Here is a 26,937-nt window from a genome sequence, read left to right on the forward strand (position 1 = left end):
GACATACCAAATCTCCTCAAACTCCGAATGAAGTAGAGCCACTGGCGTGCTATCTTCGTGACTGCATCGACGTGTTGGGCCCGGGATAGATCCTCTGGAGTTGATGTCGATGCCCAGGAACTTGAAGCTGCTCACCCTTTCCACCGCTGACCCCTCAGTGAGGACTGGTATGTGTTCTCCCGACTTCCCCTTCCTGAAGTCCACCATCAGCTTCTCGGTCTCGCTGATGTCATTTCTCCCCACCTGACCCACTGAGTTCCTCCAGCAGGTTCCAGCATCTGCAGTCTCGCGACTCCCATAGCACCACCTTCCTGACCGTGCACAACTACCTGGTGCACGACGTCAGGGCTCGAGTCCAAAATCCAACACAATGGGCCCAAAGGTAGGACCCACCAAGCAGCTCAGCTGTGACCAAAACAACGGAGACACAAGAGGCTGTTTGTTGCTCCAGTCTCCAATCTGCTGGGGGAACTCAGTGGGGGTCGGGCGACATCTGTGGGAGGACCGTCCGTCCTGATCCAGGACGTCGACAATTCCTCTCCTCCCACTGAGTTCCACCAGCAGATCGCTCACGCTCGAAACAATCCTCCCAAACACTGAGGCACCGACACAAATGTAATGAAAGCCATTTTATAATCTGACCTTTTTCTTTTATTATATTGTCAACTCTTTCATTTCCGTAATAATACAAATGCACACACATTTCTCCTTCTGAAATTTACAAAGATATTCCAAATGATTTTTTTTTTATTAAGTGAATAAATTACAGTTTAGTAACAACTGGCTGAGAGTATAAACATTGGAATAGGAGACAGGTAGCTCTCCTTGGACTGGTACACCGAGTTGCTGGTGGTCGAGAGCGAGACGCAAGGCAAAGGGGTCCGCCTCCTTTGTGTGAACTAGATGCAGGTGGGTGGGGAAGCGCCAATCCGCCATCACACATAGAGACCTGCATTGACTTCCCATGAGCGGGCACGGTGCCGGAGCGGGAAGCATCGCCCCAGTGGCGGGCGGTGATTCCGGGCAGGCGGAAAGTGAGGGGGGGGGGGGTTGGGAAGAGCTACTGACTGAGCCCCCGGAGAGCGAGGGTGCGAGTGTCGCCACTGCCCTCGAGGGAGGGAATAAACCAGAGAAGTAAGCAACTAATACTGTGAGTAAACATTTAAAGTCAAATGCTCCAGCTACACACACACACACACACACACAGGAATCCAAAAGGCCCCAAAAGACACTGGGTTCCCACAGAACATGCACAAAAAGTTTTGCTTTTGGGGCAGGGGGAAACTTTGATGTAGAGAAGTTGAAAAGTTTTAAAACTTTGCAGGTGGCAATTAGAACCAGCCCCTCTCTCCCAGCTCTGTACAATCTGGCAGGGATTCCGGTCTGGAAGAACAGGGTGTACTTCCCCGGGACAAAAAAAACCTGTCCCAGAACTGGCCTCCCAAGGATTCCAAAGATCCGCAATTCAATTCCTCCCCCCAACCCCAAGATATTTGCAATTCTCTTCTTTCTGCCTGTCCCATTTGCTGCAGTAAAGGTCAGACGCAGGGCGAGGCTCCCTCCGCACCGTCCCATCACACACTCCCGGGGTCAGACGCAGGGCGAGGCTCCCTCCGCACCGTCCCGTCACACACTCCCGGGGTCAGACACAGGGTGAAGCTCCCTCTGCAATCCCAGCACAGCGACAGCACGAATTTAATACCCTTCCCCAAACAATCTGAGGTCGCTGGAGCAGATCAGGGAGGGCCAACTGCGATTGTTAAGGCAGGATCTGATAAGATTATATGAAGTGGCAGGGGTCAGAGGCACAGGTCAGGCATTGGGGGCTGAATTCTCTCCTGTTCTGCCGTTTGTACGCCAACCACCCTGCCACCATTTGCCACAATGGCGTGGCCCAGGTACGGTTATAGGGTCCTGTCTTTGCGAGCTATACCCTCTACCTGGATCAGTGAAGCGAGAGAGGGGTGCAAAGGTGGTAGGGGAGGGGGGAGCCAGACGCACTCCTTAAACTCCCCGCCAGTCCATTAATGAGGTGCATTGCTCCGGGGAGGACAAGCGTTCCACCCGAGGAGAGAAGGTCCCCGGTTCGAGGGGTGCGGAGGCAGGGGTGGTCAATGGGACCCACCCCCCCCACTCCCGGAGCTTCAACCGAAAGGCGAGAGAAGACGGGCACTTGGGTGAGGCACTCTGCGGCATCTGGCACACAGCACCACCCTGGTTGGGACCCGCAGCAGCTCAGAACGGTGGGGAATCTGCCAACAGTCCAGAGGGTCCGTCTGCGGAGAACCCCAGAGGACCCCAAGAGGATATCCACCCACACCCATCTGCTCTGGCTCAGCACAGGCCCAGTTTACACAGCAGGGGCGGTCGGGAGGCACCACTGGTTTTCTGCACTCGAGGTTCTCGAGTGAGCGGGACTCGAGAGGAGGCCAAATCGCGACCGCCAGCGTCCAAGCTCAAGAGGGGCGGCTCGATCCCTGGCCCGGGCTGTACTGGGGGCTGCAGGGAAAAAGGTCAGAGCCCTGCCCAGCCACCACAAGCTGGCGATGGTGGGGGGAGGTTTGGCGACCTAGGGAAAGGGAGTGGGGGGGGGGGAACTGCCAGAAAACCAAGCAACTCAAGCAAAAAGGAGCTTTAAAAAAATAATTTTTCCTTCACAAATTCGGTGGGAGGCGGGACACTAACGTAAAGAACGACAAGCCTCACACCAGCGTAGGTAACTAAAATCCAGAGACAGAGAGAGAGAGGTGGGGGGGGAGGTGTAGGATGCTGGTAGATCACTCTTTTTCCTGCAGGCACCTTACAGAAGCAGGCACGGGCTCTTGTTTTTGGCCTTCTTGGCTTGCAGGGCGGCGCGGGTGGCCAGCTCGAAGACCTCGCGGACCCCCTCTTTCGTCTTGGCCGAGCACTCCAGGTAGCCGAAGGCGTTGATGCGGCTCCCCATCTCCTTCGCGTCGTCCGGCTTCACGGGCTCCTGCGGGGAGGAGGGGGGGAGTGGGGGAGAGTGGCGTGAGGGTCCGAGAGTCCTTGCTGTTACCCCCAACCTGCCCGAGGGAACCCCCACTGATGGAAAGTGTCGTTGGGGGGGGGGGTGGAGGGAGAAAGGACGGAGAGGCGGGCACAAGCTCGGGGGCACAGGGGAGCTGGTATCCGGCGAAAGCGGGACACCACGTGGGTAGGTGGTGTGTAGATGGAACGAGCTGCCAGGAGGAAGAGGCTGAGGAATGTCCAACAGCATCATTCAAAAACATCGAACAGTACAGGCCCTTCGGCCCACGATGTTGTGCTGACCTCTATAAACCTACCCCACCATCTAACCCTTCCCTCCTACATAGCCCACAACCCTCCATGTGCCTATCTAACAGTCTTTTAAATGTCGCCTGGATTGGGGAGCATGCCTTATGAGAACAGGTTGAGGGAACTCACTCTTTTCTCCTTGGAGCGATGGAGGATGAGGGGGGACCTGATAGAGGTGTATAAGATGATGAGAGGCATTGATGGTGTGGATAGTCAGAGGCTTTCCCCAGGGCTGAAATGGTGGCCACAAGAGGACACAGGTTTAAGGTGCTGGGGAGTAGGTACAGAGGAAATGTCAGGGGTAAGTTTTTTTTTTACTCAGAGTGGTGAGTGCGGGGAATGGGCTGTCGGCAACGGTGGTGGTGGATACAATAGGGTCTTTTAAGAGACTTTTGGATAGGTACATGGAGCTTAGAAAAATAGAGGGCTAGGGGTAAGCCTAGTAATTTCTAAGGTAGGGACATGTTCGGCACAGCTTTGTGGGCCGAAGGGCCTGAATTGTGCTGTAGAGTTTCTGGGTTTCTACGTTCTAAGTGTCCCCATTGTATCAGCCTCAACCACCACCCCTGGCAGTGCGTCCCAGGCACCTTAAACCTGTGTCCCAGCTCCTTAAATCTGTGTCCTCTTGTGGCAACCATTTCAGCCCTGGGAAAAAGCCTCTGGCTATCCACACGATCAATGCCTCTCATCATCTTATACACCTCTATCAGGTACCCCCCCTCATCCTCCGTCGCTCCAAGGAGAAAAGGCCAAGTTCCCTGACATCACCCCTAAACTTTCCTCCACTCACTTTAAATGGATGCCCTCTAGTATCAGCCATTGCCGCCCCAGAGAGACGGTGCTGGCGGACCGCTCCGTCTGTGCCTGGAGCACTTGGATGGGTACGTGGAGGGCCACGGGCTGAAGGCAGGAGATTGCGGACTAGCTGGGTGGGCACCACGGTCGGCACGGACTGGTTGGGCCAAAGGGTCTGTGCTGCATTGCTCTGCGACTCTCAAGTGAATAGGGGAGAGTGAACAGGTGGATGGGGTTGGGGGAGAATGGGTGAGGTCGGTGACGGGGAGAGGTGTTGAACGGGTGGGGTCAGTGACAGGGAGGGGGGAGAGTGAACGGGGGGGGGGGGGGGGGGGGGGGAGGTGGGAGCAGTCCACCTGTAAATGAGCAATGGGACGAGATGACGGGACACATCTATTACCCCCCTCCCCCAGAGCAGGCGCCCCACCCTCACCTGCTTCATCTTGGCCAGCTCCCTCCGCGTGTGCTCGTCACCCCTCAGGTCCTTCTTGTTGCCTACCAGGATGATGGGGATGTTGGGGCAGAAGTGCTTCACTTCCGGAGTCCACTTCTCGGGGATGTTCTCTGCGCAAGGGGGGGGGGGGGGGGGAGAGGAGAAGGGAAAGACAGCGGCAGATGTTAACTCCGGCCCTGGGAGGGGGGTACATTTGCCCGAAGGTCAAGGGGTCTGGAACACTCTGCACGGGAGGCTACAATCACTGGAATTTTGTTAAGTACCAGCAACAACGGAAACACAACGAGCCATGTATAAGTGTGAGAATCTATTAATAACTACTTATAATCATGAGAAGTAAAAAAAATGCTAGATATTAAACAGTGACCCCAAAAGTGTGTGTGTGTGGCAAATTCCAAGTCTAGGAATAGTTCTCAAAGTTCAGTTCAGCAAGTCATAAGGTGGAACGATGAGCAGAGGCTTTTGAAAACCACAGTATTGGTTTATTATTGTCACTTGTACCGAGGTACAAGGTCGGTCATCCATTCCCCTCCACGGATGCTGCCCGACTGGCTGAGTCCCTCTGCCTTCCTTGTGTGTGGCTCCGGTGTCTGTGGTCCCTTTTTGTCTACAGTCGTCCTGTTTCTGTGAAGCTGGCAGAACTTAGAAAGAACTAGGGTCAGCTTTCTCTAGCCTGCATCGCCTCGCTAGACCTTTTTGTCATCTTGGTATTGGTATTGGTTTATTATTGTCACTTGTACCGAGGTCCAGTGAAAAACTTGTCTTGCAAACCGATCGTACAGGTCAATTCATTACACAGTGCAGTTATGTTGGGTTAGCAAAGAGTGCATTGAGGTAGTACAGAGTAAAGTATCACAGCTACAGAGAAAGTGCAGTGCAATAAGGTGCAAGGTCACAACAAGGTAGATCGTGAGGTCAGAGTCCATTTCATCGTATAAGGGAACCGTTCAATAGTCTTATCACAGTGGGGTAGAAGCTGTCCTTAAGTCTGGTGGTACATGCCCTCAGGCTCCTGTACCTTCTACCTGATGGAAGAGGAGAGAAGAGAGAATGACCCGGGTGGGTGGGGTCTTTGATTATGCTGGCTGCTTCACCAAGGCAGCAAGAGTCCAAGGAGGGGAGGCTGGTGTCCGTGACGTGCTGGGCTGTGTCCACAACTCTCTGCAGTAGATTGTAGAGAGAAGATTTACAAAATCCACAAGTTCCACGATGGAACCCATACGATGCCTCAGTCACCGATGATCTCCACTGCTTTGTTCCGAAGTATCTGCCACACCGAGGGCACTCGATGTGTGGCCGCCCACAGATATACCTGCTTTCCAGTATAGGTTAACGACAAAGTGGACTCCACAGGTCGCTCCAAAAATTCATACATGGATTGTATAGTGACAGCTATTGTTCTTCATCCATAGATAGAGACCGGCAGTCAGTCTCTCTCTTGCTCCATCTGTCCGTCTCTCTACACAACAGCCAGTAAGCTCCAGATATAGTCTTGCAGTCGTCAGATAACACCACACACACACACACTACTACACTACTGTCCAGGTGCCTTAAAAGGGACATTCACCAAGTAGCAACCTGTCTCGTAACAATATAAACTGCAGATACCGGAAATCTGAGATAAATATCGGGAAAGGCCATTGAACAGGAATGCCTGCTCCCCAGTCAGAGCTGCTATTCGTTAAACGTGACAGAGATTAGAGCCCAAAATAAAAGCAGAATCTGCTGGAAATGCTCAGCCGGGACAGGCTGCACCTGTGGGATGGATGAGCCTCTTCCGTAGCAGTAAACAAACTGCTGGAGGAACTCAGCGTCCGTGGAAGGAAATGGACAGTCGATGTTTTCGGTCAAGACCCCTTCACCCGGGCTGAAGGAGTAGAGGTAGAGACGGCCAGGATAAAAGGGGCAGAGGGAGAGCTGGCAGCCTTCTTTTGGTTCTCTTCACAGCTCTCCGTGAGCTTCTCTCCCCACAGATGTGGTCTGAACTGCCGAGCATTCATTCCCAGCATTTTCCGCTTTTACGATCCTTGTCACGTTCAACAGAACAATTGGGGTGGACATTTGGGGTGCGGAGCTCCCTGAAGGCAGCAACACCAAGTCTGCATGGTGACACAGGAGGCGTGCTGCAAGCTTGCCTCCATTGGTTGGGCAGCTGAGTATAAAAGTCGGGAAGTCAAGCTACAGCGGTGTGAAGCTTATGCCCTCCAGTATTTGATGTTAAAAGACTATCTACCCTACCTACTTGTATTGTGGAGGGCCGTGGCTGTCACGTGACCACACTGACCCCCATCTGGTCGGAAGACACATCACTGTCAATCAAGGTTTGGCCCCACCCCTGCCCCTCAGGGCACACCTAACGACTGGTCACTTTAAACACCTTTGTACCTGGCACACTTGACCATTGGCCCTTTCGAACTACCTGGACTGGACCACCCCCAGCCCTCCAGCACTATAGAGTGCCGCATGTGCTTGGTTCTCTCTCTCTCTGTCGTCTCCAAGGGATGCTGAGGTAAGCTGTGCACTGCTTAAGAGAAATTAGAGTATCCCTCTAGCGTAGAGCTGTGCTTGTGCTGAGATTGGGGCGAGGGGTGGCAGCTGGCACCGTATTGTTTCCTCCTTGATTCGTTTGTACAGTTTGGTGTGTGTGTGCGCGCACATCTCACCCTTGTTGCTATCCACCCCCCCCCCCCCCCAAGTTCACGATCACCCGTGTGTGTGAGCACGTTCGTTTCCGTTTATCCTGTCCCGCGTTTGTCTTTTATAAATAAAATCATTCTAACTCCAAAGACTGTGTCCAGAGTCCTTGCCCTTCGAGACCTTTCGAACTTGTCTTACAACACCTACGTCTCTCATAAGCCACGTCCAGGCCGCATTTGGAGCATTGTGCGCGGTTCCGATCACTGCAACACGGGAAGGGCGTGGAGGCTTTGGAGAGGGTGCAGAAGAGGTTCCTGCCTGGATTAGACAGTACTAGCTGTAGGGAGAGGTTGGACAAACTTGGGTTGTTTACTCTGGAGCGACGGGAGCTGAGGGGAGACCCGAGAGGAGAAGTTTACAGGCGGAGATATGAGGGGGTGGACAGTCAATCTTTTTCCCTCCAGGGTGCAAGTGTCAAATACTCGAGGGCGTAGCTTTAAATGGTGGGGGGGGCTGGTGGAAGTTTAAAGGAGATTTACGCAGAAAGTTGTTGTCTTTACATGGGTAGCGGTAGGTACCTGGAAGGGGCTGCCAGGGGAGGTGGTGCAGGCAGATACGATAGTGGCGCTGAAGAGGTATTTAGACAGACACACGAACGGGTCGGGGATGGAGGGATACAGACCGTGTGCAGGCAGATGGGAGTAGTTAGATGGGCATCGTGTTCGGCACAGACACGGTGGGCCGAAGGGCCTGTTCCTGTGCTGTACCGTTCCATGTTCTAAATAACTGGGTGCAAGGAGCAGGGATTAAGATAAGATATCTTTATTAGTCATATGTACATCAAAACACAGTGAAATGCATCTTTTGTGTAGTGTTCTGGGGGCAGCCCACAAGTGTCGCCATGCTTCTGGCGCCAACATAGCATGCCCTCAACTTCCTAACCCGTACGTCTTTGGAACGTGGGAGGAAACCGGAGCACTCGGACACGGGGAGAACGTACAAACACCTTACAGACAGCGGCCGGAATTGAACCCAGGTCGCTGACACTGTATAGCATTACGCTAACTGCTAGGCTACTGTGTGTCTCCTTCCCGTTCGCCTGCATTTGGCCCGTTTCCCTCTGTGCCTTTTCCCATCCACGTACCTGTCCAAATGCCTTTCAAATGTTGCAGTTGTATCTACTTCTCCCACCTCCTCTGGTGGTTCATTCCTGATAACCACCACCCTCCGTGTGAAAAACTCCCTCAGATCTTCTCCCATCTCACCATCAACCTGTGCCCTCTATAGTTTTAGACTCCCCGGTCTGGGGGGAAAAGATCATTAATGTCCCTCATAATCTTAAAAACTTTGATAATGTCACCCCTCAGCTTCCTACGTTGCAGTGAGAACAAACCCAGCCTACCCAAACTCTCCTTGTAACTACAGCCCTCCAATTCAGGCAACATCCTGGTGAATCTCTTCTGTACGCATTTTTGCGCTGCCACATCCTTTCTACAGTGTGGATGGCCAGGACTGTACACAATACTCCAGGTGCGGTCTAACTAATAATTTCTAGCTGCAACTTGATGTCCCAACTCTCACACTCAATGCCTCAGGCTATGAAGGCAAGCACGATAGGGTGAAGCATCTGGGCAAGGACACTGCACTGAACAGCTCCTGCGGCGGTGTCCTTCTCCTCTGAGGCTTGGCTTTAACAACCACCTTCCTTTGTATGAATCATGACTCCCAGTCATGGGCAAGATATCGCCCTAAGGAGACACACAGAGACCGCAGATGCTGGAATCTGGAGCAACGCAATCTGCTGGAGTGACTCAGCGGGTCTGAAGAGGTTCCTGCCTGGATTAGAGAGTACTAGCTGAAGGGAGAGGTTGGACAAACTTGGGTTGTTTTTTCTGGAGCAGCGGAAGCTGAGGTGAGATCCGAGAGGAAAAGTTTACAGGCGGAGATGCGAGAGGGTGGACAGTCAATCTTTTTCCCTCTAGCGTGCAAGTGTCAAATACTCGAGGGCGTAGCTTTAAAAGGTGGGGGGTAGCTTAAAGGAGATTTACGCAGAAAGTTGTTGTCTTTACATGGGTAGCGGTCGGTACCTGGAAGGGGCTGCCAGGGGAGGTGGTGGAGGCAGATACGATAGTGGTGCTGAAGAGGCATTGAGACAGACACATGAACGGGTTGGGGATGGAGGGATACGGACCGTGTGCAGGCAGATGGGAGTAGTTAAGACGGGCATCGTGTTCAGCACAGACACAGTGGGCCGAAAGGCCTGTTCCCGCTCTGTACCATTCCATGTTCTAAATAACTAGGTGCAAGGGTCTGGCTGGGGAGCAGGGATTAGGATATCTTTATTAGTCACACATACATCGAAACACACAGTGAAATGCATCTTTTGCATAGAGTGTTCTGGGGGCAGCCCACAAGTGTCGCCACACTTCCGGCGCCAGCATTGCATGTCCACAACTTCCTAACCTGTACGTCTTTGGAAACCGAAGCACCTGGAGGAAACCCACGCAGCCATGGGGAGAACGTACAAACGCCTTACAGACAGCGGCCGGAATTGAAGCCAGGTCGCTAGCGCCGTAAAGCATTACACTAACCGCTACACCACCGTGCCTCCATAATTTGGGCTGTTGAGACTATGCAGAGTTCACAGAGCAATCCCATTTCCGCCTGCAACTCCTCCTCCCCTATATTCTATGCCTCACCCACACACTGGGAGGAGATATACAGCGGCCGATTAACCCACTGATCAACCCTGTACGTCATTGGGATGTGGGAGGAAACTCGATAAGCACACACAGACAGCGGCGGAAGTGGGGATTGAACCTGGGTCGCTGGGGCAGCGAGGTAGCTGCGCCCCTGATGACTGAAATGGCTTCCTACAGCCCTATAGAAACTTACCACAACTTTAGGCTTTTGCCTCTCCTCCAGCCTAATGTCCCACACAATTCCCCCACCCCCTCAGCTAACATCAATCTAACCCAGTCCCTTAACCAGGCCTGTGATGCTTTACAAGCCAGATAGGAATGTGTGAAACTCGAGAGGACAGTCAGAAACCACCAACAGCCTGTCCTGGTCAAATCACGTAGATGCCACGACCAAGAAAGCTCACCAGTGCCTCTACTTCCTCAGGATGCTAAAGAAATTCAGTTCGTCCCCTTTGACTCTCACCAACTTTTACCGATGCACCATGGAAAGCGTCCTATCCAGATGCATCACGGCTTGGTACAGCAACTGCTCTGCCCAGGACCGCAAGAAACCGCAGAGAGTTGTGGACACAGCCCAGCGCATCACGGAAACCAGCCTCCCCTCCTTGGACTCTGTCTTTACTTCTCGCTGCCTTGGTGAAGCAGCTGGCACAATCAAAGACCCCACCCACCCAGGTCATTCTCTTTTCTCTCCTCTTCCATCAAGATGATGATATAGGAGCCTGAGGGCACGTACCACCAGGCAAGGACAGCTTCTACCCCACTGTGATAAGACTATTGAACGGTTCCCTTATACGATGAGATGGACTCTGACCTCACGATCTACCTTGTTGTGACCTTGCACCTTATTGCACTGCACTTTCTCTGTAGCTGTGACACTTTACTCTGTACTGTTATCGTTTTTACCTGTACTACCTCAATGCACTCTGTACTAACTCAATGTAACTGCACTGTGTAATGAATTGACCTGTACCATCGGTTTGCAAGACAAGTTTTCCACTGGACCTCGGTACAAGTGACAGTAATAAACCAACACCAGAAGGATGTTAAAGCTTACCCAAACTGTCGGGGCTGTCGATGGAAAAACACATCAAAATAACATCAGTGTCGGGGTAGGAGAGAGGCCGCAAACGGTCGTAATCTTCTTGGCCAGCTGTGTCCCAGAGCGCCAGTTCCACCTGTGGAGGATCACAAGACGTGCGTTGAGAAAAGCCCCAAACCCTACACCTCCACCGCCAGCAAACTCGAGGAGCATCTAAGCAGGTCGGGGGCAGTCTCCGAACGTGTTCAAGTGCACTTTGACAAACTCCAAATAGAAACCTGTAGAGAGTAGTGAACACAGCCCTGGTCCATCACGGACACATCCCTCCCCACCATGGGTAGCATCTACAGGAGGCGCTGCCTCAAGGCGGAGGCATCTGTCATCGAGGATCCCACACCCTCTGGGCCGTGCCATCTTCTCGCAGATCCCGTTGGGCAGGAGGTACAGAAGCCTGAAGTCCCCACTCCGCCGCGTTCAGGGACAGTGACTTCCCTCCAACCATTGGGTTCTTGAACTGACCTGCACAACCCTAACCCCAGCTCAGCAACGGGACACTACGGACCACCTCTTGCACTGCCGTGGACTTCTCTCTGGCTGTGTCTTTGTTTGTTGCACTAAAGTCCTGTTTTTGTACAGGTCTTTTCCTTCTCCCTTGGTGTGATGTCCGTACCTACGTGCCAGTGATGCAGGTTCTTCCTTGTACTGTACCTCACTGTCCTCACACAAGACAATAAGCTCGACTTGATAATTCTGCTGGCTTGCGACTTTACCAGAGAGGGAGTGGGAAGTCGATAGGGGGCACAGGGAACCGGTGAGCCAGATACCAAATCATTGGGGTTTACCAACACTGGGATAGCAGTTCATAGAATTATAGAACAGTACAGCACAATACAGGCCCTTTGGCCCACAATGTTGTGCCTAAGACTATCTAACCCCTTCCTCCCACATATCCCTCTATTTTAAATTCCTCCATATGCTTATCTAGTAATCTCTTGAATTTGACCAATGTACCTGCCTCCACCACCGCCCCAGGCAGCGCATTCCACGCCCCAACCACTCTCTGGGTAAAAAACCTTCCTCTGATATCTCCCTTGAACTTCCAACCCATTACTTTAAAGCCATGCCCTCTTGTATTGAGCATTGGTGCCCTGGGAAAGAGGTGCTGGCTGTCCACTCTATCTATTCCTCTTAATATTTTGTACACCTCTATCATGTCTCCTCTCATCCTCCTCCTCTCCAAAAAGCCCTAGCTCCCTTAGTCTCTCCTCATAATGCATATTCTCTAAACCAGGCAGTATCCTGGTAAATCTCTGCACCCTCTCCAACGCTTCCACATCCTTCCTATAATGAGGCGACCAGAACTGGACACAGTACTCCAAGTGTGATCTAACCAGAGTTTTGTAGAGCTGCAGTTTATCAGAGTTTCACTGCGTGCAGTGCATAGCAGGGTGCCACATGCTTCACAGGAGTATGAATAGGCAGATAGGAGAAACACGTGATAACGAGCTCAGGCTACAGGAACAGGCCCATCAGCCCAACTTATCCATGCCGACCAATTTATCTCGTCCCATTTTCCCCACTTTTTTTGTTTACAAACATGTATTTGCTAAAAGCACTACAAAAGGACATCCAGTGTCAGAACTACTACAACTATACAAGAAAGTAGAAAAACTATTCAAACTACATAACTACAGCAATAACACTAACAACCTCTAAACGCACACGGAACACTTCAGATGAGAATCGCCTTCTCACCGTCCGCCATACGCACGATCCCCCGAGGGGGCCCACCGATCGCGGAAGTCAACCAGGGTGCCTGCGGATACCGCGTGCCCCCTCGCCAAGGACACCCGCGCTCAGACGCAAAGCCCGGAAGACGGGCAGGCGACCCATATCCCTCTAGACAGGTACACGGACAGGAAAGGTTTATGCGTCCTATAAACTCTGGAAGGGCGTGAAGTGAAAACAAAAGTTTTAGGGAGGGAGTTACAAGTGGGGATGGCAACTGCCAATTGATTGAGAAACCGGGAGAGCAGGGACCTTGAGAGGGCTGCATACATGGAGGAAAGGGTGTATTGAAGGGTGTTGGGAGGCAACACAGCTGTGGTCCACATCACACAGTCACCCTTTCCTGCAGGCATCCCTGCACTGAGAGTCAGCTGCAGGAGGTTTTGTAACCAGCTCTGAACCCAGCTGATGGAAGGCAAACATTCTGCACTGCAGCTCGGCAATGGGATGTGCATTTAAAAAGACGAAGGGCATAATCTTTAGTGCCTCACTGCAGTCCAACAGGGAGGAGAGAGTAGTTCATTAAAGCAGTCACTGTAACCAGTACTGTACCCCGGTGTTACACGGCAACAGACCCGTCCCCACCAGTAGTGTACCCTGGTGTCATACAGCAACAGACCCATCTCCACCGGTACTGTACCCCGGTGTTATACAGTGATAGACCCGTCCCCACCGGTACTGTACCCCAGTGTTATACAGCAACAGACCCATCCCCACCGGTACTGTACCCCAGTGTTATACAGCAACAGACCCATCCCCACCAGTACTGTACCCCGGTGTTATACAGTGTCAGACCCGTCCCCACCGGTACTGCACCCCGGTGTTATACAGTGTCAGACCCGTCCCCACCGGTACTGTACCCCAGTGTTATACAGCAACAGACCTGTCTCCACCAGTACTGTACCCCAGTGTTATACAGTGACAGACCCGTCCCCACTGGTACTGTACCCCGGTGTCATACAGAGACACTCATCCCCACCGGTACTGTACCCCAGTGTTATACAGTGACAGACCCGTCCCCACTGGTACTGTACCCCGGTGTCATACAGAGACACTCATCCCCACCGGTACTGTACCCCAGTGTTATACAGTGACAGACCCGTCCCCACTGGTACTGTACCCTGGTGTCATCCAGCGACAGACTCATTCCCACCGGTACTGTACCCTGGTATTATACAGTGATAGACCAGTCCCCACTGGTACTGTACCCCGGTGTCATACAGCGACAGACTCATTCCCACCAGTACTGTACCCTGGTGTTATACAGTGATAGACCCGTCCCCACTGGTACTGTACCCTGGTGTTATACAGTGATAGACCCGTCCCCACTGGTATTGTACCCCGGTGTTATACAGCAACAAACCCATCCCCACCGGTACTGTACCCCGGTGTTATACAGCGACGGACCTGTCCCCACCGGTACTGTACCCTGGTGTTATACAGCAACAGATTCATCCCCACCAGTACTGTACCCCAGTGTCATACAGTGACAGACCCGTCCCCACCGGTACTGTACCCTGGTGTTATACAGTGACAGACCCGTCCCCACCGGGACTGTACCCCGGTGTTATACAGCAACAGACCATCCCCACTGGTACTGTACCCCGGTGTTATACAGCAACAGACCATCCCCACTGGTACTGTACCCCGGTGTTATACAGCAACAGACCATCCCCACTGGTACTGTACCCCGGTGTTATACAGTGTCAGACCTGTCCCCACCGGTACTGTACCCCAGTGTTATACAGCGACAGACCCATCCCCACTGGTACTGTACCCTAGTGTTATACAGCAACAGACCTGTCCCCACCAGTACTGTACCCCTGTGGGGGGGGGGGGGGGCAGGGATACCTCTCCATACACACAAGATCTGAATCTAGATTTTGTTGGCCGGAAACGTTTGGAAAACATATGGGTTCTGCCTTTGAAAACTACAACCACCGTACTCCCAAGCTGCAATAAGGACAGTGCTGAGTAGTACAAAGAGTGATCTATTCGAAAAAAACATTTCCTCTGTCAAGCTCACACCATAACCCACATCCTAGAGATTGCTAACCGCTTCGACAGCCTACAAGACCCATGACAGCCTATAATCCTCTGCTGCTCTGGGGACTTTTTTTTTTAAATATCAAAAATAAACTTTATTCCTAATAAGAAATACACAGAAAGGAAGAAATAGTGGCAAAAGAAAACCTTAACATTCATGGTTGTGAGTTAACAGGCAGTGGGAAAATTATCCCTCCAGTGTTCATTGATCTCGTTACTGGAGATTCAGTCTCACTGGACCCTGCCACTTTGATTTGGCTCATGCCTTCAATATCCTGGTCCCACTTCACTCGCCTTTATTGCAACCTGTGCCTTATTCCAGATCTTAATAGGGTGGGATAGGAATCCCAGGTATTGTAGTCATGTATGTGAGGTGGGAGCTGGGGGGGTGGGGGGGGGGGGGGGGGCAGTGGTGGTGGTGGTGGTGGTGGGTGTTAACCTGTGTTTGTGGAGGGTTTTGGCATGTGGGGGTGTTGGCAAGGGTTTGTTGGGGAATTGACTAGGGTTGTGAGTTGTTAAGGGTGGTGGTGAATTTTGGAAATTGTGATTGTGGAGGGTTTTGGTATGTGGGGGTGTTGGCAAGGGTTTGTCAGGGAGTTGCATTTAGTGTAAACTTCAAAGAGCAAAAAAGAACACAAACAAACAACGCCCATCTGGCTCCGAGGTGATACTCACTCATTGTTCGAGGGGCTTTCACACCCAGCACAGCCCCTCCATGTGCGGTAGGGGATGGGGAGCCACAGAGCCTCAGCACTGGCTGCCCCAAGTTTCAGTGCATCCCTCAGCACGTACTCCTGCGGGCTGGACTGCGCCAGTCTGCAGCGTTCCCTGACGGACATCTCGCTGTGCTGGGAGACCAACATGTTTCGGGCAGACCAAAGGGCGCCCTTCACCGAGTTGATGACCTTCCAGCAGCGCTTGTCGGTGTGTGTCCCCGGGATCAGAGAGTCCAGCTGCCGGGGATGAACCGGGACACGGACCCTCGCATCCGTCTCCACACCCTCTGGGCAAACCCACAGTCTGCAACGAGGTGGGTGACCATCTCCTCCCCACCGCAGCCATCCCGAGGGCAGCTTGCATTGGGGGTAATTTGTCATCTGTGGAGGTAGGCTCTGACTGGGAAGGCACCCCTTGCCACCAGCCACGACAGGTCTTGGTGCTTCTTGCTCAGATCTGGCGATGAGGCGTTCTGATTTGGACCGTTTACTCTGGGAACAAACCCACAGTGTCCCCGTCCCGCCGTGTCTGCAGTACCTTCCACGCTGACCACTGCTGGACTTGTGGTCAAAGGCGTTTAGTTGGAAGGACTCTGCCACAAAGGACAGGTAGTGCGCTGCTCTGCGGACAGGCATGGTAGTGTAGCGGTTAGTGTAACACTATTACGGTGCCAGCGACCCGGGTTCAAATCCGGCCACTGTCTGTAAGGAGTTTGTACGTTCTCCCCGTTTCTGCGTGGGTTTCCTCCAGGTGTTCTGGTTTCTTCCTCCCACATTCCAAAAGACATACGGGTTAGGAAGTTGTGGGTGTGCTACGTTGGCGCCAGAAGCATGGCAACACTTGTGGGCTGCCCCCAGAACACTATGAAAAAAGGTGCATTTCACTGTGTTTCCATATATATGTGACTAATAAAGATATCTTATAGAAACATAGAAAACCTACAGCACAATTCAGGCCCTTCGGCCCACAAAGCTGTGCTGAACATGTCCCTACCTTAGAAATTACTAGGCTTACCCAGAGCCCTCTATTTCACTCAGCTCCATGTACCTATCCAAAAGTCTCTTCAAAGACCCTATCGTATCCGCCTCCGTTGCCGGCAGCCCATTCCATGCACTCACCACTCACTGAGTAAAAAACTTACCCCTGACATCTCCTCTGCACCTTAAACCTGTGTCCTCTTGTGGCAACCATTTCAGCCCTGGGAAAAAGCCTCTGAATATCCACCCGATCAATGCCTCTCATCATCTTATACACCTCTATCAGGTGCCCCCTCATCCTCCGTCACTCCAAGAAGAAAAGGCCGAGTTCTCTCAACCTGTTTTCATAAGGCATGCTCCCTAATCCAGGCAGCATCCTTGTAAATCTCCTCTGCACCCTTTCAATGGCTTCCACATCCTTCCGGTAGTGAGGCGACCAGAACTGACCACAGTATCTTATGATTTGATTTTTGTCACTCCACTCAGGGACAGGCAACAAGTGTGACAGCCTGTCGAGCCCCCGACAGACCCTCCTCAAACTCATGACAGCACACCAACTTTGCCAGGCTTTGCCTCACTGAACCTCTCTCTGCTCCCCAGACCAACCTTGTAACCATGCCCTGTGACCCAGCTTTTGGCCACTGGCTGTGAGACTGACTTTTGGGGAGTGCCCAGAGTCCATTTAATGTTACTGCCCCTGAAGTTGTTAGTGGGGAGGGGGTTAAAAGAGGGGCACCTCAAGGCTGCGGGCTTAGCCCCCTGCTCTACTCTCTGTACACACACTACTGTGTGGCCACAACACAGCTCCAATGCCACACACAGATTCTCCGATGACACCACTGCTGTTGGACGAACCACGGTCAGTGACAAGTCAGCGTACAGAGCGAGATAGGACACCTGGTTGAGTGGTGCCGTAACAACCACCTCTCTCTCAACGTCAGTAAAGAGAAAGAGCTGATCGTTGACTCCAGGAAGGGGAAGGAGGGCGAACATGCACCAGTCTACTTTGGGGTGTCGGCGGTGGAGAGGGTCAGTAGCTTTAAATTCATATCGGACATTAACACATTGGACGACCTGTCCTGCGCCCAGCACATCGACGTGATCACAAAGAAGGCGCAACAGGGTCTTTAGGAGGTTAAGGAGATTCAGCTTGTCACTGAACACTCTAACAAACTTCTACAGATGTACTGTTCAAAGTATCCTGACTGGTTGCATCATGGTCTGGGACGGCAATTCGGATGCGCAGGAACGTAAGAAGTTGCAGGAAGTAGTGGACTCAGCCCCAATACATCACAGGAACATCCCTCCCCACTAGCAGGAGTATCTACAGGAGGTGCTGCCTCAAGAAGGCAACATCCATCATCAAAAATCCCCACCATCCGGGCCATGCCACCTTCTCGCAGCTACCTTCGGACAGGAGGTACAGAAGCCTGAAAGTCTCCACACCACCAGGTTCAGGAACAGCTACTTCCCTTCAACCATTCGGTTCTTGAACCGACTGGAACAACCCGAATCACTGCAGTTTAGCTATAGTGACCACTTTGCACCAAAATGGACATTTGGTGTTCCTTCTTCTAAAAATTGTGCATGATACATGTTTAATTTATGTTTTTCTTGTGAATGCTGCTTATCTGATGCTATATGCCTGTGATGCAAGTAAGATTTTCATTACACCTGTGCACGTGTACTTGTGTGTGTGACAATAAACTGGACTTTGACTTTGAATCTGTGCAGTTAATCCATCATAGAACAGCACAGCACAAGAGCAGGCCCTTCAGCCCACGATGTTGTGCAAAGCTAATTAAGCTCATGACACCTAATCTCTTCTGCCTGCATATGATCCACATCCCTCCATTCCTTGCACATTCATGTGCCTAAGAGCCTCTGGAACCCCTCTATCGTATCTGCCTCCACCACCACCCCTGGCAGCACATTCCAGGCACCCACCACTCTGCGTAAACAAAAAAAATGCCCCAGCACCTCCTTTGAACTCAACCCCTCTCACCTTAAATGCACGCCCTCTAGTATTAGACATTTTGATCCAGGGAAAAAGATACCGGCTGTCTATACCTCTCATAATCTTATAAACCGCTATCAGGTCTCCTATCAGCCTCCGCTGCTCCAGAGAAAACAACCCATTTGTCCAACCTCTCCTTATAGCTCATGCTCTCCAATCCAGGCAGCATCCTGGTGAACCTCTCCTGCACCCTCTCCAATCCTATCTGGATGCATCACGGCTTGGTACGGCAACTGCTCTGCCCAGGACCGCAAGAAACTGCAGAGTTGTGGACACAGCCCAGCGCATCACGGACACCAGCCTCCCTTCCAATGGACTCTGGCTTTACCTCTCAGTGCCTTGGTGAAGCAGCCGGCATAATCAAAGACCCCACCCACCCGGGTCATTCTCTCTTCTCTCCTCTCCCATCAGGCAGAAGATACAGGAGCCTGAGGGCACATACCACCAGGCTTAAGGACAGCTTCTACCGCACTGTGAAAAGACTATTGAACAGTTCCCTTATACAATGAGATGGACTCTGATCTCACAATCTTGTGACCTTGCACCTTATTGCACTGCACTTTCTCTGTAGCTGTGACACTTTACTCTGTACTGCTGTTGTTTTTACCTGTACTAACTCAATGCACTCTGTACTAACTCAATGTAACTGCACTGTGTAATGAATTGACCTGTACCATTGGTATGTGAGACAAGTACTTCAGTACAAGTGACAATAACAAACCAATAGCATCCTTCCTGTAACAGGGCAATATTCCAAAGGTGGCCCAACCAGAGTTTTATAAAGCTACAGCATAACTCCCTGACTCAGTGCCTCAACTAATAAGGGCAAGCACGCCGTGCGCCTCATTCACCAGCCACAGAGCTCACCTGCTTCCCGTCCACTTCGATGTCTGCCACGTAGTTCTCGAAGACGGTCGGTACGTAGACCTCCGGGAACTGGTCCTTGCTGAAGACAATCAGGAGGCAGGTCTTGCCGCAAGCTCCATCCCCGACAATCACCAGCTTCTTACGGATGGCTGCCATTGTTGTGCTGGGGGAGAGGCAGAGAGAGATGGAGACGGTGAGCCCAGGGAGGCACGGAAAACCGGTCCATACCACCTGCCGGATCCGCTAATCCATTTGCCCGTGGATGCCAGCAAGCTGAAGCAAGGCAATTGTTGCTCTGCACGCAAGGGGGAAAGTAGCCACTGGCTCCTCAATCTGGCTGTGCTACCCAACAGGATCGCAGCTTGGTTCATCTTCCTCGACCCGGGTTCCCCCAACCCCCTCTCGAGTTCTACAGACCTCGAATGTACTCAACGACCCCCGGCACCCAGAGACAGGTGGAGTTCTCGATAACGTGGGCTTGCGCTGTGGGGTGTTGGTAAAATGATCTGAGAAATGGCAGGTGGAGTTTCATAAATGTGGGGTGATGCATCTTGAAAGGTAGGAACACAGAGATCTCGGTGTACAGGGGTAGGACACACACCGTGACTGGTGGGGAATACTGAGGGACAGGGACCTTGGTGTACAGGGGTAGGACACACACCGTGAGTGGTGGGGAGTATTGAGGAACAGAGGGGCCTCTGTGTACAAGGGTAGGACACACACCGTGAATTGTGGGGAGTATTGAACAGAGGGACCTCGGTGTACAAGGATAGGACACACACTGTGAGTGGTGGGGAGTATTGAACAGAGGGACCTCGGTGTATGAGGATAGGACACACACTGTGAGTGGTGGGGAGTATTGAGGAACAGAGGGACCTCTGTGTACAAGGGTAGGACACACACTGTGAATGGTGGGGAGTACTGAGGGACAGGGACCTCGGTGTACAAGGGTAGGACCCACACTGTGAGTGGTGGGAAGTATTGAGGAACAGAGGGACCTTGGTGTACGAGGATAGGACACACACTGTGAGCGGTGGGGAGTATTGAGGAGCAGAGGGACCTCAGTGTACAAGGGTGGGACACACACCGTGAGTGGTGAGGAGTATTGAGGAACAGAGGGACCTCTGTGTACAAGGGTAGGACACACACTGTGAATGGTGGGGAGTACTGAGGGACAGGGACCTCGGTATACAAGGGTAGGACATACACCGTGAGTGGTGGGGAGTACTGAGGAACAGAGGGACCTTGGCATGCTGGAGCACCACATACGTTTCTGACCACCACATTACAGGAAAGACACAATGGAAAAGGACACAGAGGAGATTCACTTGGATGTTGCCTGGGATGCATTTCAGTTAATGAGAAGACTTGGAGAGGCTGGGTCTGTTTTCCCTGGAGCAGAGGAGGATAAGAGAGGACGTGATTGAGGTAGATAAAACTTACAAGGAGTACAGGTAGGGTAGGCTGTAGGAAACTTTACACCCCCGGATCAAACCTGGAAGACAAAGATTCAGGGTAAAGGAGGAAGAAATTTAAGGGGACACGAGGGGAGATTTTTCACCCAGAGAGTGGTGAGTACCTGGAACAGACTGCCTGAGAGAGTGGTGGAAGCAGTCACTGACAGTGTTTAAGGAGCGCTTGAATCGCCCAGCCAGAGGGCTACAGGCTGGAAAATGGGATGAATACAGATGGGTGCCCCACTGTGGGCTGAATGGCCTGTCTCTCTCCCCCCCCCCCCCCCCCCCACCCCCATGTATTATAGCTCCGATCTCTTTCCCTAGGACCTTACATCAAGTCTATGCCAGCTCACAAGAACGGATTTCCTTGTAATCAACTTTGCCCTCAGCCTGCCCCCCCAGATTCGAGCCCTCGCTAACACACTCAGGGCTGTTCACAGCAGCCAGTGAACCTGCCGAACCACTCGTCACACAGCTCAACTGGTCGTGGCACTCTGGTCCGCTGCATTGCTGTCACCGCACCACTCCCCCCCAACCCCACCGTCAGAATTTCCTCGAGACCTTCCCCAGGTCTCCTCAGCTCCAGTGAGGTACACAGGTCCCCACAGCACAGTGGCTCAGCTGACAGAGCCGCTGCCTCACAGCTCCGGCGACCCAGGTTCGATCCCCACCTCCGGCGCTGCCTGTGCGTGGAGTTCGCACGTTCTCCCTGTGACCGAGAGATTCTCCTCCCAACTTCCTCATTCACCACCTGACGTCACAAGAAAGGTAAACACACAACCCTTGGGGTTGAGAATCCTGAAGTCCCACACCCCCAGGCTCGGGAACAACTACTTTCCTACAACTATCAGGTTCTTGGACCAACCTGCACTTCCTTCACCCTACCTCAGCAACGGGACACTACAGACCACCACTTGCACTGCCGTGGACATCTTCAATTGTGTCGTTATGGGTTTTTAAGCACTAAGGTCTTGCATTTGCAGTTTTTTTTAAACTGTATGTTATAATTTTATGTATATTTTATGCTCTATGCATTGTCCGTACCTCCCTGTTCTTGGTCAATGAGGAGACAGGCACAGCGGAGAGAGGCCAAGGGGTCCGGGGGCAGGCCGTCCTAAGGGGGATCAGGGTCCCGGGGGGGGGGGAATCAGGGTCCAGTGGGAGGAAATGGGGTCCCGAGAGACAAAGGCATAGCATTGGCACCACTTGGAGATCTCACGAGGAGGGTGGGGAAGGGGAGGGAGGGCGAGGCAGAGAGCAGGAGGTGGTACAAGGACAGGATGATAATCTTTAACCAGGAGCAGTCATCACGTCAGTGAACACCAAGGGGGGGTGGGGGGGGGGGGGGTCGTGGTAGAAGAGACAGGCAAACCGGACGATGAAACCGGGCAGCCAGGTGGAGATACCCAATTGCACGGAACAGTGCATCAGGCTGTGCTGTCACTTCCTTGAACTCAGAGCCAGCAGTCCCCGACAGCAACACTTTTCCAAGTTTGCCTCTAAGCTCCTCACAGTTTGACCACAACCATTCCCCCTCCTCACTCCGATCCAGTCCCTCCCCACATCAGCAACCACACCCATCCCCGAGCCACCCACCTCCCCGTCTCCACCAACATCGGCCTGTCAGCAGCCTTGCTGCCTTCCCCCACAGAACACTGCCGACCCTCCAACACCACCCCTCACCCCGTGTACTGTGTCCTCCAGGACCCCATCCCTCGCTCCCAAACCCAAGACCACACGCACTCACAAAGCTACCCTCCAGGCCCACCAACCCAACCCAGACTGCTCCACCGGGCCACTCCACCCACACTACCGTTACCTCTCAGACACAAAGTCCCACCACCCAAACCCGACCCACACAAATCCACACCTCCTCCCTCCACCCCCCAGATCCTACCCCCTTCATTACCAATCCCACCCCTCCCCTCCTACTCCATCTCCCCTCTACCCCCCCGCCCCATCCTACCATGTTGTCCCCGCGGCTTCCTCCCTCCTAGTCCAACCCTATCCCCCTTCCTGCACCGTAAACCTCTCTTCCTCCTACCCCTTGCCCCTCCCTTCCCCACGAGCCCACTCCTCCTCCTCCAATCCACTCCTCCCTCCTATTGCCTATGACCCTCCCCGGTACCATCCCTTCCACCCCAACCCCTTACCCTCACACCTACTGCCCTCATCTCAACCTCTTCCCTTCCCGCAACACCTCTCTTCCCCCCTCACGTCCCCCAGGGTGACCCCTGCCCCTGCGCTCCCCCTGCCCCCCTCAATCCTACGGCTCCTCTCCTGCCCCGACACTTTCCCCTGCCTACCCCTCCTCCACCCCCTCCCCATTCCCTCACCCCGCTCCCTCCTTTACCCCCCTCCACCATTCACGCCTGCCCCCCCAACTTCCTCCCCAACTCCTTCCTCCCTGCCCCCCCACCCCTCCCACGTTCTCTGCCCACGTCTCCCCCCGCCCCACCCACGTTCTCTGCCCCACCTTCCCCCGCCCCACCCGCGCCATCCCCCCACCCCTCCCGCGTTCTCCTTCCGCGCCTCCCCCCCAGCCCCTCCCCCCCGCCCCTCCTGCATTCTCCGCTCCCACCTTCCCCCGCCCCTCCCGCGTTCTCCGGCCACACCTTCTCCCGCCACTCTGTACCCCCGCCTCATTCCCCCAACTCCTTTCCCCATCCACAATTCCCTCCTCCCATTACCTCCACCCCCTCCCATCTACTGACCCATTCCCTTGCCCTCTCCCAACTTCCTCCCCCTTCTTACCCCCGCCTCATCTGCCCTCCTCTCCTTTCCCTACCCCATCTCTTAACTCCTCTCACTCCTACATTCTCTCCTCACAAATCCCTCCCCCATGTCCCCATTACTCCCTCCCTCTCCTCCTCAGCCCACCCAATTGCCTCCCTCTCCCCACTCATCCCTCCCCCTTACCCTCTCATCCCCAACTCATCCCTCACTCACTCAACCTCGCCTCTTTCCTTCATCCACCCTTCCTCCCCAACTCCAATCCTCACCACCCCATTCCCTCCTCCCTCATCCCCTCCGCCATCCCCTCCCCCTTCCCTCATACCCTCCCCCTCCCTCACCCCCAACTAATCCCTCCCTCCACTCAACACATTCCCGCCCCACCCACCTCCCTCTCTCCTCTCCATGTCCTACACCCCACCTCACCCCTACCCTCCTCCTAACCCCCTCCAACCCCACCCTCCCTCTCCCCTGCCCTCACCCCCTCCTCTCCCATCCCCCTCCCCCCACTCCTCCCTACCCCTTCCCCCACTCCTCTCCCTACCTCCTCCCCACTCCTCTCCCTACCCCTCCTCCTCCTCTCCCTCCCTACCCCTCCTCTCCCTCCCTACCCCCACTTCTCCTCTCCCCCTCCTGTCCCTCCCTACCCCCTCCCCATTTATACCTCTCCTCCTCCTCCCTCTCATTCCTCTCCTTCACCCCCTCTCCTTCCCCCCTTCCTTCATCCCCTCCCCTCCCCCTCCTCCTCCATCATCCTTCCCCTCCCCTCTTCCTCTCTCCCCCTCCCCATCACCTTTCCTTCCCCCTCCCTCACCCCATCTCCTTCCCTCCCCTCCTTCATCCCCTCTCCTTCCTTCCCTCCCCCCTTCCCTCTCCCCCCACTTCCTTCCCTCCCCTCCCTCCCCCTCCCTGCCCCCCTCACCTTCCCTCCTCCCCCCACCCCCCTCCCCCCTCTCCCTTCGCTTTCCCCTTCCTCCCCCCACCCCCCTCCCCCCTCTCTCCTCACCCCCCCTTCCCTCACCCTCTCCTCACCCCCCCTTCCCTCACCCTCTCCCCCCTTCTCTCCCCCTCTCCCCCTCCTCTCCTTCTCTCCCCCCTCCCCTCACCCCCCTCCCCTCACCCCCCTCCCCTCACCCCCCTTCTCTCCCCCCTCCCCCTCTCCTCTCCTCCCCTCCCTCTCCCCCCTCCCCTCTCCTCCCCCCTCTCCTCTCCTCCCCCCTCCCCCCCTCTCCCCCCTCCCCTCTCCTCCCCCCTCTCCTCTCCTCCCCCCTCCCCTCCCTCTCCTCCCCCCTCCCCTCCCTCTCCTCTCCTCCTCCCCTCCCCTCCCTCTCCTCTCCTCCTCCCCTCTCCTCTCCTCCTCCCCTCTCCTCCCCTCCTCCCCTCCCTCTCCTCTCCTCCTCCCCTCCCTCCTCTCCCCCCTCCCCCTCTCCTCTCCCCCCTCCCCCTCTCCTCTCCCCCCCCTCCCCCTCTCCTCTCCCCCCCCTCCTCCCCTCCCTCTCCCCCCCCTCCTCCCCTCCCTCTCTCCCCCCTCCTCCCCTCCCTCTCCTCCCCCCCTCCCCTCCCTCTCCTCCCCCCCTCCCCTCCCTCTCCTCCCCCCCTCCCCTCCCTCTCCTCCCCCCCTCCCCTCCCTCTCCTCCCCCCCTCCCCTCCCTCTCCTCCCCCCCTCCCTCTCCCCTCCTCCCCCCCTCCCTCTCCCCTCCTCCCCCCCTCCCCCCTCCTCCCCCCCTCCCCCTCCCTCTCCCCTCCCCCCCTCCCCCTCCCTCTCCCCTCCCCCCCTCCCCCTCCCCTCCTCCCCCTCCCCTCCCCCTCCCCTCCTCCCTCTCCCCTCCTCCCCCCCTCCCCCTCCCCTCCTCCCCTCTCCTCCCCCCTCCCCTCCCTCTCCTCTCCTCCCCCCTCCCCTCCCTCTCCTCTCCTCCCCCCTCCCCTCCCTCTCCTCCCCCCCTCCCCTCCCTCTCCTCCCCCCCTCCCCTCCCTCTCCTCTCCTCCCCCCTCCCCTCCCTCTCCTCTCCTCCCCCCTCCCCTCCCTCTCCTCCCCCCCTCCCCTCCCTCTCCTCCCCCCTCCCCTCCCTCTCCTCTCCTCCCTCCTCTCCCCCCTCCCCCTCTCCTCTCCCCCCTCCTCCCCTCCCTCTCCTCTCCTCTCCTCCCTCCTCTCCCCCCTCCCCCTCTCCTCTCCCCCCCTCCTCCTCTCCTCTCCCCCCTCCTCCCCTCCCTCTCTCCCCCCTCCTCCCCTCCCTCTCTCCCCCCTCCTCCCCCCTCCCCTCCCTCTCCTCCCCCCTCCCTCTCCCCTCCTCCCTCCCTCCCCCCCCCCCCCTCTCCCTCTCCTCCCCCCCTCCCCTCCCTCTCCTCCCCCCTCCCTCTCCCCTCCTCCCCCCCTCCCCCTCCCCCCCTCCCCCTCCCTCTCCTCCCCCTCCCTCTCCCCTCCTCCCCCCCTCCCCCTCCCCCCCTCCCCCTCCCCCCTCTCCCCTCCTCCCCCCCTCCTCCTCCCTCCCCCTCCTCCACCCCTCCCCCTCCCCACCCCCCTCCCCCCCTCTCCCCCTCCCCCTCCCCTCCTCCCCCCCTCCCCTCCTCCCCCCCTCCCTCTCCTCCCTCCTCCCCTCCCTCCTCCCCCTCCCCCTCCTCCCTCTCCCCCTTCCCCCTCCCCTCTCTCCCCTCCTCCCCCCTCCTCCCCCCTCCCCTCTCCCCTCTCCCCCCCCTCTCCTCTCTCCCCTCCTCTCCCCCCCTCTCCCCCCTCTCCCCCTCTCTCCCCCCTCTCCCTCCCTCAGGCCCGGCGCCACTTCCCGCCCCTCACCGACTGAATCCCCGGGACCGGGAGGCCCGGACCCCGGCGTTTCCCCGCAGCCCTCACTCCCCCTCCTCCTCTCCTCCCCTCAGCCTCCCTCCTCCCCTCAGCCTCCCTCCTCCCTCCTCCCTCACCTCCGCCGCCGATTCTCGATCCTTCCTCAAACTTTCTCCTCAAGGCCGCCACCGCCGCCTCAACCGAACTTGACCGGGCAGGGTCGGCTTCCCTCCACTCTTCCACCGCCCGCCGGGGATTGACGCGGCGCCCGGACCAATCAGCGGGCGGCGCGCCCGCCGCTCGGCCAATGGCGGGCGCCAGGGCGGGGCGGGGCGGGACGTCAAGCTTGGTTGCGCGGCGTGTTGTGCGCCGCGGCCACGCCTTGAGGAAGTGGTTGGGAGGAGGGGGGGGGTAGAGGAAATGGTGCAATTGTCTGACCCCCCCTCCCCCCCTTCTCCTCCAGCAACGCCGGCCGCTCAGCGCCAATTCCTCCTCCGCGCCTGCAGAGGGCGCGCTGAGGGGAAATTGGCGCCAAAAGCCCTGCAGCCAATGGCTCAGCCAATGGGATAATGCACAGCAAGGGATGTGATCCCATTGGGATCAGGATCAAAGTCAAGTTCATTGTCAGAGGC

General features: G+C 55.3%; 1 protein-coding gene across 2 annotated transcripts; it reads right to left on the bottom strand.

The window, feature by feature from the left end:
- Window positions 1-628: 628 nt before the first annotated feature.
- Window positions 629-26,567, bottom strand: rhoaa (ras homolog gene family, member Aa). Of its 2 annotated transcripts, none has more exons than XM_052009134.1 (5): window positions 26,443-26,567; window positions 19,340-19,502; window positions 10,943-11,063; window positions 4,526-4,656; window positions 629-2,974 (listed from the first exon to the last, which is right to left on the bottom strand). In XM_052009134.1, exons 2-5 carry the CDS (start codon window positions 19,493-19,495, stop codon window positions 2,801-2,803), a joined length of 582 nt encoding a protein of 193 aa, XP_051865094.1. In that variant the 5' UTR covers window positions 19,496-19,502; window positions 26,443-26,567; the 3' UTR covers window positions 629-2,800. The 2 variants fall into 2 exon arrangements, with proteins under 2 accessions (XP_051865094.1, XP_051865093.1); XM_052009133.1 differs by lacking the exon at window positions 26,443-26,567 and adding an exon at window positions 20,783-20,822.
- Window positions 26,568-26,937: the final 370 nt, after the last annotated feature.

The sequence above is a fragment of the Pristis pectinata genome, chromosome 43 (assembly GCF_009764475.1).
Source record: "Pristis pectinata isolate sPriPec2 chromosome 43, sPriPec2.1.pri, whole genome shotgun sequence".
In the NCBI taxonomy this organism is placed as follows: domain Eukaryota; kingdom Metazoa; phylum Chordata; class Chondrichthyes; order Rhinopristiformes; family Pristidae; genus Pristis; species Pristis pectinata.